Consider the following 13,922-nt stretch of genomic DNA (forward strand, 5'->3'; position numbering starts at 1 on the left):
ACTAGACATTATGGTGCCTCCTGGTCAAAGTATGTGATACCACAAATGAAGTGGGTTGGCAAAAAAGAAAATTGAACCTAAACCAGATCAAGTCTATAGACCAAATTACCAATTTATGGTGTGGGATAAGAAGCTAGAAGAATGTTTAAATAACAATGTAGATTGAGAGAAATTAGAGGACAAATGACCCAGATTCTCCAACAAATATCAACTATGATGGGAAAAAGACAAGAGTTGAATATGGATATTCACTATACAATTCTTTCTACTTACGTATATGTTTGAAATTTCCCATAATGACAAAAGATTTAAAAGAAGGTGAAAAGATGTGTTTTAGCATGTACTCAGAATGACAAAGAAATGATGCTACATAAAACACTATGCATTTTTCTTTATGTACTTGAGATTAATACCTACTTTGGAGCATGCCTGTAATTGGTTTCCCATAACTTCTAACCGTGATAACAGTCTATCTTCATCTATTAAAGCCTGTTGAGTAAAAATTAAATATAAATAAAACCCGAGAGCAATTAAAAATGACACATATCAAAAAGGTTGTTATTGCTAAAAAAAGATAGAAAATCATAAAACTGACCAACATCCAGTGTAAAATGCTACATTTTCAATATTTATTCATTAGGAAGTAACTCTGTCTTCGCTACGAAATTTTAGTTTTAATTTAATCAACATTGAAGGGATATTAAACTATGTTTACATGCTTCTTGAATAAAAAGGCAACTGGAATACCTGCCAACTGGTATCGGAAGCCTCTTGGGTGATGGCTAGTAGCCTCTGAAGCGTGGCTAACTTCTGTTCCAACATCTGTTCCCGATGTAAGGCCTCCTAATATTACAAATCACAAGATATTCTAATGAACTCAGCATGATTCCTTTGAAAAACAATAAATTTTTTGCATATTCTGAAAATACTCTCATATTACATCTCGCTCGGTATCTTACTTTCAAACTTAATAAATCTACTTTGTAAAATATATATAAGCCACATCATTTTAACCTCATTTCTTGGGCTGTAAGAACTGCTGTAAGGGGTGTTCTAGCTGCAACTTCCCCTACAACAGAAAACAAGTCATCTTGTTTTCTTTTTATGCATAATTCACAAAAGTTAAAAAAAAAAACCTATATTAGAAGAATCCAACAAATATTTTAATCCTGCATTATATAGAAATCAATCAATCAATCAATCAATCTCAGAACAAACTCATCCCAATCAAGGCAAACAATCTGGTTGGTAGCAAATATGTCTTAATGGCTTAGTTGGACGGGTATAACAGCTACAATAAATATCTTAATTTTTCCATTTTAAAATGTTATATATATAAATGTGCATACACTATTTTTAAAAAGAGAGACTGCTTCACTCACATAGTCTACTACATTTTCAGGTGTTCTGATTCTCTCTGTGACTGCATACCATTTAGCAGCAATTAAATATGCTAAAGTAAGTAGGAGTCCACCAAGTACTACTTCAATGTAATTAAAGGATCGAAGAGTTGTATAATTACTTGGCAGCTCCAGAGGAATATTTTTACAGAGAAAGGCACTGGTGAGAAAAGCCTTATCTGCAGGTCACTTGTTAACATTTGATAGCTGTTAAAAAGGTCTCCTTCAACTTAAAGTCAAGGTAAAAATGCTCACACAGCATTCAGTTGTGGATTTGGTACATCTTTAAATTTTTCTTTTTTCTATTTCTATCATTATCTAAAGAAGAACACTTACTACCCTAATACCTCTGAGCCATCTTAATAGAGAAGTATATGCCTCATATACAGTACTTGAGGTTTAAAGCATGCACTTTTTGTTTTCCATATCCTTGATAAATAATGATTAGAGTTAGAAAGAGGTACTGTTTTTCAATATAACTCTAAAAGTATAGATTAAGGAATCTAATAAAAGCATACTGCCTCAGAATCAGGATTAAAACAAGCTTACAAGAGACTAGTTGCCAAGTTTATTTTAAACTTCTAGGACATTCCCAATATTCGGGAAATTACACTCATGCTGCAAAAAGTTTTATTTAAAAAAAAAAAAAAACACACAAATAACCACTCCTTCCACTAGATGGTGTAATTTCACTTTTTTTTTTTTTTTTTTACTCAATTCCATTTAGAGTTTCATAACTCCACGAACCACATCCTAACAGAAATCTAACACTTTCAGGAATAGGCTTTTAGTTTTAAGTCATGAAATGCATCTACCCCACTTTTTATTCAAAAGATTTATAATTTACATTAGAATTTTAGCAATTCAAAAAGATTTACACAGAAAAGGCAGTGCAGTAAAATTTTCTCTCAAAGAATTATATAAAGAACAGTGAAAGATTATGCCTGCTATGACTATTTAAAGACCTGACAAGAAAGTGAGAAAGTACTGCAGTTGAGTCAGGGCATTAGATTCACAGTCCACAATGACTAATTGGGAAATGAGCCCTATAGTTCTCATATGAAAAATGAAGGTTAGATTAAATTAATCTCAAAAGTTACTTCCATCTCCAAATTTAAGATAGATCTAGACCAATAAATGTGCCTTCTTACTGAATGGTAAACTGCTAACATTTATGGTATACATTCCATGTGCCAGGCATTGTTTTAGGTGCTTTACATATATATAGTTCATTTGTTCTTCACAATTCTGGGAGACAAGTGCTATTATTATTCCCATATTACAGATGAAGAAAATGAGGCACAAAAAGGTTAAACAATTTTCTCAACAGGTTGGAAGTTAAAGCCAAAGATCAAGTTCAGGGAATTCTGGCTAGAGTCTATGCTTTTAAATACTCTGCTAAACTGAGTCTGTAAGGCTTTTCTATGCACCATTACATTATGCCCAGGGGAAGATTAGATTTGACTGATACATTGATAATTTTCTGTTTATATTTACAGAATTTCTCTGATTGATTCCTATAAAAGAATGTGTGTGGGCGGGGGGAGGGGAAGAATGTAGCAACCTAGGATCATTGGTTTGGTTCTATTGTTTTAAACAAAAGGTGACTGGAAGACCTGCTCATGTAAAATGACTCACCCACAGTCACAATACTTATTGAATAGCAGAGCCAAGATAAAAACCTCAATCTCCAAATTCCTGAGCCAGGGTTTTCCTTAACCATGCTCTTTCACTAGAATAAGAACTATAATCCAGCCTAAATCTATTAAAACCACAAAAAAAAAACACTTGTTTCCTTTTTAGAGATTTATAGAGCTCTATAAATATAGTATTAAATTCCATTCCAAGTAAGTATCTTATCAAGGAATCTTCTCTTAGAACCAGCAGCACAGTATAGTCATTAGGAGTAGATACTCTAAGGTCTGACTGTCTGGATTCAAATTCCAGCTCTATAGCATACTAGGTGTGTGATATTGTGTAAATTATTTAATCTTCCTGTCCCTCAGTTACTCCATCTATAAAAATGAAAATAAAGTACACAGCTATAGAATTGTGAGGATTAAATGAATTAATATAGGTGAAGTGCTAGAGTCTGGCATATTAGTACTATACATAATTATCTGCTATTACTATCATATTAAGTAACCAAATCTCTCCAGGTTTAATTTTATTTAAAAGTCATCTATAGATAAAGAACTATTTTTGAACTTCCTCATATTTGAAAGAAAAAAACTTCTCTTGTACAGAATCTTATCTTCTCTAGATTTAACAATCCTGAATCTTTTTATCCTTTCTTAACCTATTTTTAATACTTTTTTTTTCTTTAAATTGTTTTGTACTTGAATTCAACCAATATTTCTTTAGTATATATTCGTGAAATAGCAAAATCAAACCTAAGTTGCTTAATTTTGCTTTCATAAACTAATAATTCTCAAGATTTACTTTTACCTGTAGATACTGAGAAAGCTGGAATAGTTCCTGAGAGTACATACTTGGAGTGTTAGCAGCAACCTAGAAACAAAATGACATAATGTCAATAGTCACACAAAATATTTATATTAAATATTTAATATTAAGACATTATAGCCAAGTCCTTGAAATGCCTATTTACTGAAATATGCAAAATAAATATTATTCTTTTCTTTTTTTAATTAATTTTTTTTCTAACCCTAACCAAAATTTTTTTCAAATTAACAAGTTCCTTTAGTTCTCAAAATATTTCTGCCCCATGTCTAGAATTTGTAAATGGTATTCGATTATGCTGACCAGTTTGAGATTTATAAGCAGGGTGATGAAACAAGTGCTATTCATGAAAACATTCCTTAATAAAACAAATCATAAACTTATAATATAGCAAGAAGGCTATACAGCCTTTTTTTAATCCAGAAATTATACCTCCTAAATCAGTAGATCTACATTTTCTCCTTTCAAAATTATATTTGAAATGGTTCTTCAATATGTGAACGAGTCTCAATTGATTTAGAGGCAGCCGACTTCAAAATGGTATTTGTATGTAAGAGTGTGGGGAGAAGCAGGGCATGAAATATAATACTGTGTCCAATGGCCAGAGGCAATAAAAATAGTTTTGTCTTTTTTCCCCCTTTAAACTATAGGTAGGTTTTAAGAAGAAAAAGATGGAAAAATACAGTATTTAAATATTACAAACCACAGTCAAATGCTTAGAACTCAAGAATAAAAGAACAAAAATCTCATGAGGTTTCTCTCAAGTATGGAATATAAAATCATGGCATTATTACAAAACAAAACAAGACCAACAACAAAAAAGAAGGGCACTAATAGGTTGTTGTAACATTTACCCATATCCTTATTACTACCAAGCCTTATACCTTAACTTAGTCACGATCATATCATTACTGTTAGTTACTAATGATCATTAATAGCATCATTCTTGATTAAGCTCAGAAAGTATCTCTTTATTAATATGCCAACTAGAAGACAGAGAGATGGCATTATTTTTTAAAGTTAGTTCTAAAGCAGCAAGGTCATCATTTACTTCTGAAATAATTATTAGTATTGCTGAAGTCAATGATTAAATTTTTACTTCTAAAACAGGAATCTAACAGAGAACTTCAGTTTCAAGCAGGTTTTCATTTTTTATCCAAATGGAGAAAAAAAAGCAAAATATTTTCCCCAATAATTTAGTTATTACACTAAGAAAACTCAACATCCACATTAATGTTAAAAAACACAAAAGTTTTTTTGTTTTTTTTTGCTATTAGCAATGATATCTATGGTTTTATACACCATTATTTCTGAACAAAAGAAAAAATATTTCCTAACAATTATTGCAAAGTTTCTGACCAAATGATGCTAAAACTGATCTTCAAAGACAATAAAAGAGCAATTTTTACAAGACCATATTTTTGTGCTTTTTCCAGGTATATGCTGAGTGAACTATCTAGGCAGAAAGTTTTAATAAATATTTCTTGAAAGAATGTATTTCAGAATAAAGAGTAGTAACACTTCTCACCTCTAGTTAGGCACAAAACAAGTACTCTCAGTCTACACAGTCAGCCATTTACTTGAGATAATAAAGGCTTTTTCATGAAAAATATCCATCTTAAATTCTCCAGATACTGAAGATCAGAAGACCACAGTAACTACATAGCTATATGCATTCTACAGACTTTGTTACAAAAGAGAAATAAATTTCTAGGTAAAGCATATTAAAAACAAACAAACAAACAAACAAACATTTTCCAAAGCAATATAGCTGAGTTAATTCAGAAAAAAATAATTATTAGCAACTTACTTTGTCAACAGGACTTGGTAATGGAGCATGGATGACGCTGAAAAGTAAAATTTAGAATTTTTATCTAATTTCCTGACAATGGAGGAAACAGAGTATGACAGTATGACAGTACCAGAATATCTTAAACCTCGAAGTTGATATATTGCCTTCATATAGTTAAAACAATGTGTATTATTTTTCAAGCCTTCATAAATGTACAGAATTCTTAGGAAAAAAGGTAATAAATGTACAAATCTACTTTTTACATTCTAAACAAAAATTCAAAATCCAAAATGTATTAAATGCCCTTACAGGATCCACTACTTAATAAATAATAAGGACTATGGTGAATTAATTACTTGGTTATAAGAACTTCTATATAGAAAAGAACCACTCCTTAAATTATCCATTTTCAACTTCAAAATATGTAAATTAAGTTCTTTTAAAATTAAATATTCCTATACAGAAATAAAAAGCAGTGTTCTACTGGAAGGTAGTTATAATTTGGAAATGTATTCTAGCAAAGAATAACTTTAGCTGATCAAAACAGTAGTACTACTCTTCTCCACTCAGTCACCTCTCACAACTAACAACAGAAAGCTTAGATTAGGTAAAAAACTAAACTCAGTATATCACTTTAAAACTAAAGAGTAAACAGACAGTATTAATTGGTACTAATTGTCTTTTGGCCTTATAAAATACTGCTGACAGAGAGGCTGTACAGTATAAGCATGCAGGCTCAGAAGCTATATTGACTGGGTCCAAATTCTGGTTCTACTTACCAGTTGTAGGGCAAGTTACCTAATCATTTATAAATCTCAGCCTCCTCATCCATAAAATGGGAATAATCGTAAAACCAATCCCGTAGGGTTATTATGAGTATTAAATGTCTCAATACAAATAAAGAGCTTACAACAGTACCTAGGACATAGTAGTACTTGATCACTAGTACCCCTCCCATGGGGACACAGCAGCTAAGGAAACCAGGGTTCCTATCTTATAATGCCCATAAGATACTATATGTGGGTTGAGAGGTTGCTAGGGGGAGCAAAGAGTAAGGATGCCACCCATGTCCCTTACGAGTTGCTAATCATGCCATATTCTAGAAGGTCACTCTGGTGATGGTCATTTTAAAGGTCAATTGGGTAAAGTTCCTAGATTCAACTAGTTAATCATGTGTAAGCTGCTGAGAAACTGATCTTGAAGGACTTAAAAATAAGAACAACAATTCTAATCCCATTGTAGTAACCACAAAGTGTTTTAATTCAATTAATCACAAATATACTAAAATGCTGAATAAAATGGAATATTAAGTACCAGCACTTACCCCTGTTCTGAGCACCCATGATACCCTGTACAGACTCGCATTGAGACTATATAACCCTTTACTTCTTTGATTTCATGTCTGTGTTGCCCAGTACCATAGCCAATTCACCTCTGCATCCCCAGAACCTATCACAAAGCACTAACAAAGCTGGTACCTAATGCTTTAAACTCATGTGCAACTTTAGTGTTTTTCTCTACCCCGTTAAAATGGAAAAGATATTTTAAACAAGAGTTTCTTTTTCTTGACTATATAAGTAATATATACTGATTATGAAAAATGTATGAAGTAAAGCAAGAGAAAATAAATAAAATGACCCAATGCCAGCACCCAGAGAAGACCATTTTGGGTATATATCCTTTTATCTGTAGATATGCACATAGAGGGAAATGAACTTAAAGTCTAAATAGAAGCAAATGGTATACATGAAGTTTTTTTTTTAATCCAGTTTTCTTACTGACCCAAGTATAAAATTGTCTGTTTCTGTGAAAATCTGATTAATAATAAAAAGTCTAAAAGTCCAGCAAAATATTCCATAAGTAATATATATTTGTATTTTATAAAAACCATCTTGGATATAGGTGTATTCTATTTGAATTATGGAAGAAGTTGATATGCAACGAGGAATGCAGAAAAGGAAAATCGTTTAGTGTTAGGGTAGTGGTATTTGTTTCATTTAAAAATGATATACACAAAATCAAGAAAGAAAAAGAATAAACATTTTGAGAACTACTGAAGACCCTAAAAGCATGAAATGCTATATAATGTATATGATGTACCTTAAACTTTAAGCATTCTGGCATACCAGAGCATCTTAATTGCTAAAAAATATTAGATTAAAATAACAGAAATACCATGTATTTATTATGTGCCAGGTAATTATACCAAGCTCTTTAAGTGAGCAATCTTGCTTAATCTTCCTCATAAAATTTCAAATGAGAAACTTCAAATGAGAAAAGGGAGGCCTGATCAAGTCATAGGGCAGGTAGAGTCAGGCTTTGAACTGGACTATCTGCTTCAAATAACCATTCTGATCTTCTTCTAGCTCTAGAGACTTGCCTGTTCAAAATTCATCTTGTCCAGAAAGTCAGCCAGATTATGTACAATGAAACTGGCAATAAATTTTTAATGATACTAATACTTAACCATATAAGGAAGACCAAACAATGAGAAGGAAACAGGGGCAAAGATAAAAAGCGTTGAGGAAATGAGAGGGATAGGGACACAATTCACTGAAACAGGTTTTGAAAAAATTAATGTGCCCTACTGAGTGAAACCCAAGAAAGAACACAAACGACCTTTTATATAATTGTTCAAAGCTTTTGACTCCATAAAAGAAAAATCTCATTATCAAATGCAAACATCAAGGTCTCTAGGAAGCCATACTTCATTAGTTGATTAATAGTTACTGTTATTTTTTAAATTTTAACTCTTGACTCATAAAAGCTGAGTCACATTAAAGTTCCCAAAGTTAATTTCATTTTTAACAGTGAACTACAATTTAGAATAGGAAACATTAATGTTTTAAATCTAAAATGTTTTAAATTTCTGCTTTGCTTCAGATATCCTTGAACCTAAAAACAAAAAAATGATAGCTTGTAACTGAAGCATAATATAAAATAATTCTAATGAAAGCACAGACTATCACAGTAATAGGAGGGCCTCTCTTTGCTTTCTTTTTCCTTTTCTCTTTCCTATTCACTATTCTATCTACTTTGCCTTCAACTTGATGCTTCTTGCAGCCTCTTACCCTCAGATCTTTCTCTCTGCTTTTGAAGAATAGAAAATATTATGTTGGATACAGAAACAAGTTTCTAGTTTATTTAAGGTCTTCCCCCAAAATAAAAATGCTGAAGTTTAAAGACTGTTTAGTTCCCTTCAACACTTCATGATGAAAATCTGTGAAAAGCACAAATCAAAATGTACTTATGTTTACATTCCAACATTTATATTTTGACTAATTTTTTGTTTTCAAGTTTGTCCTCCTCTAAGTGATCTTTCTATTGCTTCATAAAAAAAAAAAAAAAATTACAGCATTGGAAAATCCCTCCAAAAACTCCCACCAAAACAGGTTACTAACTGTTATCAACATCCCCAAGGTCCTATAAGATTGACACTGGCATTAACCTCAAAGGCAATCATAGTCAAACAAGTCCTATATATTAAATGCAGATCAAAGTGAATACAGTTATCACTCGCCAATAGCTTATATACTCCAAATATTTTGGAAAACAACTAACTACCCATCAAAATATAAACTATAACATTAAATTTGGAAACAAGCTGTGGCTTCTTAGACATTAATATTTACTCAAATTGCAACTAATATGAAAACCAATTAAACTAAAGTGTATTATATTCCAAAAGTACTACATAAACTTCCTGACATTAGAATAATTCTGAGGTATTAACAGTGCACCATCATCTAGAATATTATTGACCAAGGTAATTAATACAAAAACTTCATAACACTATTATTATACTCACTCTGAGCGGAGCCGGGCTTCCATACCATCTGGTAGAAAAAGTTTTATTGTGGAAACAATACACCCATGGGTCACTGGTTAAAATAAACAAATAAGATGGATAAAATAATTGTTTAAAAATATATGTCTTTATACATCTCTTATCTAAACATATATTTTATTTTTATATGTAATAACTTCTGGAAAAGAAAATAAATCTGGTGTTTTAATGACAGTATTCATTCTCCTAGAGAAACACATCCCTATCCATCATAAATCACAATTATAAGATAGAACCACAGACAGATTTGTTTCAAAAAGTGTCCTAACCTCCAATGCTATAAGAAGTCAATAAAAGGTCAATGGAATACAGGGAAATACAACTGGAGCGGGGTGGGGCAGAGGGTAAGGGGAAATGCACTTTCTCCCTTATCTGCAGGCATCAAACCTAAGTTCAACTATTACCCAGTTTAAAATTTAGCCCTTATTCATAATTCTCCTGTCCTCAATCTATAACTCCTATCCACACCTCACAAAACTCTGAAGTTCTACATAATGCAGTTTAGAATATGCCATTCAATTCGTTTTATGAGTGAGAAAACCAAGATCTCAAATTAAACTACGTCTACAACTCTCTGCAATTAAGTACCAGAGCTGTCTACTGGAATTCAAGTCTGAAGTTTCCAGTTCGGTATTTAAAATTTTGGTTTTGTTTTCTTGATGGTTGTTTCTTCTTCTACTCCCAAACCTCTTTATACCGGTCATTATATAGACAACTTTTAACCCTTGCATCTTACTTTCTCTTTTTCCTTCTGAAGATTTCAAGATACCCCCACCCAAAAGGCAGCACTTATACAGAGAGCTTTTCTTTGTATGAGGGTTTTATGAAAAAAATTTTGGGGGCTGGTTTAAAGGGTGATAGTTTTTTTTTTTCTTTATTCTTCAGATATTATGTCTTCCAGGGTTCAAAGAGTTAACTCTAATTAAAAGTTAATGCAGGGTGATGAAAATATCCTGTATCATGACTAGAAGAGTGGTGGTTATCTGACTATACATTTGTACATGTGAAATTGGTGTTGTATGTAAATTGTTTCTCAATAAAACTGGTTTTAAAGAACAGAGCTAATGAATTTATAGGAGGGTAACTGATTAGGTAATCAGGCCCACGAATCATCAAGATGGTATTATAAACATGAGGTAAAATGATTACTTGTCATTTGGAAATGCACATTAAATTTAAGTAATTTAGTATAGTTTACTCAATATTAATTTTCATTAACTAATTTATTATACGTAAAGTGCTGACAGATCAGGAACCATAGATGGGACAGTATTTTAAATTCTCAACCAAACAGCATTTACCATCATAAACGACTAGGCTCCTTCCTTCCTTTTGGGCTTCATCCTCCATCCTGTTATCACAAATATCCTATACTAAAACAAAGCTACTTTTATCTCCAAACACCTTACTTTTCACAACCATGCCTTTTACCCAAGCTGTCCTCTGTATCAGATGTCCTTTGTCCTCTGGGCTGCAAAATCAAATGCTACTTATCCTCCAGGCTCATACTTTCTACTTTCTTTACCAAAGCTCAGTTAAGTATCCCCAAGAGCCTCCTATATCTACTTATTATAACACTAAGCACACTGTATTTTGAATATTCTCATCATTTACACAATAGTTGTCTCACCTGTTACATTCAACTGTTTGAAGGTAGCAAGGCATTTAATATATGCTTATTGAATATGTTAAAGAACATGTCTGGTTAATATTTTATAGTTTCTATTACTCTGGGGTGAACATATCTCTTACTTTGAGAATTAAAGGGTTCATCTCCACTTACAAGAACCACCTAACTCCCCCACTTCCCTGGCAGCTGATAGGGAAAAGACAGATTTATCCAAGCTCTATGGCTCCCCCAGACATGTGCTATAAATAGGCTACAATAAATACAGGAGTACAACACAAGAAGATCTAGCAATACTGACACTTTCCCAATACATTTAAGTTGATAATAAAGTTGCTTTTTAAAAATAAGTATAGTGAGTTACAGTGCCAGGCTGATAACTGTGATATGTTACATGGGACTAAAGATCAGCTATATCGTCCGGAAACCCAGCAACTGAACTGATAAACAGACTGTGAGATGAACCAAGGGCTAATACTGACGGGGCAATACAGAGTTACTGCACTGATGAAGGCACTTAAAGACCATGTCTGACTACACTAACGATCTAGTCTAACTAACCCTGCCTTTGAAAAGGTTCTTGTGACAACCAGATGCACAGAAAGTTATTTATCTCTTATATGTAATAGGCAAGTATTTAAAGCAACCTGGTGGTGGGGGGGGAAATACACTTATAATAACCAGTTCTACATAGCAGTATTTCCCCAAATGGAGTACTGGTAGATGTTAACAAAAAGAGGATTTGGGGGGCAGATGAGTTTAGAAAATATTTGGTTAAAAGATGTTAAAAGAGTTAAAAAATATTTTAACCGTAGGCTTTCTAGGAGTTTAATGGACTTTCTGTCCATCATGATGCATTTCCCAAACTTATTTAACCATTTGAGCATTTCTGCCCCCTTTTTAGGAACTCTTAACACAGGCTTGTGTAATTATGGTAGATATTATATAGATTGCACAGATGGTATTATGAAAAAAAATACTGCGGAAAATGCTGCTGTAGTCTATGAAGTACTTTAAAAACAAATTCACCCAGAACACTATTGTACTTCCAAGATTCAGAGACAAAATTGATTGTAAAACACACAAGTTAAAAGTTTCTCAGACAGGGTAAGGAGGACACAGGTATATTGCCACATTAAAAATACACATGCATTGTAAGCCACATACAAATTTCAGAAATGTTAAAACATGAAAAAAAGGTGTCTGAATTGGGGAAACAAGGTATTTGCAGAAGAAAAATCTGCAATTACCTGCTGTAGTTATGAAGTTTTACTAAAAATCAGAATTAAGACTACACGAGCTTACTGCCATTTGTGTGGGTTTTTCTTTTACCTTGCACAGATTATTTGTTTTCTTTTGAGTTAATATATTTACTTTATAGTACGCAGTCAGCCTTTCCTATTGTCTCTTTACACAAACACCACTTAAAGGACCAATGTTCACTTTGATAAATTTAAAAACTGTTTTAGGCCCTAGACTAGAAACTAAAACTTTTTAATTATATTGTAGTCTGGTTCTATCTCCATTTCTGCCCTGTGGAAGAAGGTCAATACAATCTATGTATGTTTGAGTTGTCTGAAGGATCTCTTGAAATGACTGGCGATAACAGAAATTACAATGAGTAAGGCCATAAAAGCCAAAGAAATATTTAAAAAACCAAGACCTAAATGAGAGGTGTTAACATTTCCTACAGAGGTGTTAATAATTCCCCAGACTGGGAAATTACTTGATTAATTGCATTTTGACTATAATCTAAGATAAAACAATTACTAAACTTTCACTCCTGAACTTTTGCTTCATAAAGCTTCTGATTCAGACTTTTTTTTTTTTTTAAGTTATAAATTAGGCAGGGAAAGTTAGATGAATAGACAAATACTCTTAATTCTGAAAAATATTTTTGAATTGATATTGTATCATTCTGTCTTTGTGAGCTGGATCTCAGTAATAAAAACTATCTCAGGTGGAATTCCTACAGGAAAGGTAGCATAGATGCTTTATTCTTTTCACCTGCTTTAAGAATGACAAATGGGTTTCCTAAGTTCTTACAAAGGTGACTGAATCTTTGTCTTTTAAAAATCATTGTAAATTCATGGATTTAAATATATCTGAATGATCTATTTCAATCCACTGCTGTTATTATTATTTGATGCTCAAATTGTCTCATCTTTGGTCAGAACTTCACTTTAATTCCTGAGTCCTTTTGACAGAACCCCAGCAGTCTTAGATAGCTACATTGGTTTCTGATAATGACAAAATCTTCTAGACTCATTTTGTATATATCCTGCCTTAGAATCACTCTGGTACTCTCTCCCCCAGGGATCATGTTTTTACCTATTTATTTGGTGGGAAGAAACCTTTCTCTAGGTATGTGGATTCATTTACCACTTTCCTCTAGCATACTGTGGAGTGATAGTTCTCATTGGCTTATTTTTAAATTTATTTATTTTAATTAGTTTCAAGTATATAGTACATTGGTTAGGCATCTATATAGTTCATAAAATGATCCCCACAATTGCACCCTCCCTCCCTTTACCCTCCACCAAGCCAACATATCAATGCTAACTGCATTACTTATGCCATGCTCCCCATCCCAGTGACCATCCATCAGCTATTAATTTGTACTTCTTTAACCCTTCGCCCCATTCTCCCAGCCCCCTAAACCCACTTCCCTTCTGTCTGACACCAAACTGTCCACTATATTTGTGAGTCTGTTTTTGATTAGTTTATTTTTTTTATTCCTTAGATTCCGCATGTATGTGAAATCACATAGTGTTTATCTTTCTCTGACTTAAA

General features: G+C 32.6%; 1 protein-coding gene across 31 annotated transcripts in view; it reads right to left on the reverse strand.

The window, feature by feature from the left end:
• LOC107503380 (sarcolemma associated protein) overlaps positions 1 to 13,922 on the reverse strand; it is a 124,604-nt gene that overhangs the window by 56,658 nt on the left and 54,024 nt on the right. For all 31 annotated transcript variants that reach the window (XM_016131569.2, XM_016131570.2, XM_016131564.2 and 28 more), the window contains 5 exons: positions 9,464 to 9,536; positions 5,674 to 5,710; positions 3,849 to 3,911; positions 748 to 843; positions 418 to 489 (listed from right to left, as the gene is read on the reverse strand). In XM_016131569.2, coding sequence (XP_015987055.1) covers positions 418 to 489; positions 748 to 843; positions 3,849 to 3,911; positions 5,674 to 5,710; positions 9,464 to 9,536 — 341 coding nt within the window. The remainder of the gene's footprint in view (positions 1 to 417; positions 490 to 747; positions 844 to 3,848; positions 3,912 to 5,673; positions 5,711 to 9,463; positions 9,537 to 13,922) is intronic.

Source organism: Rousettus aegyptiacus, unplaced genomic scaffold (assembly GCF_014176215.1).
Source record: "Rousettus aegyptiacus isolate mRouAeg1 unplaced genomic scaffold, mRouAeg1.p scaffold_m13_p_4, whole genome shotgun sequence".
Classification (NCBI taxonomy): Eukaryota; Metazoa; Chordata; class Mammalia; order Chiroptera; family Pteropodidae; genus Rousettus; species Rousettus aegyptiacus.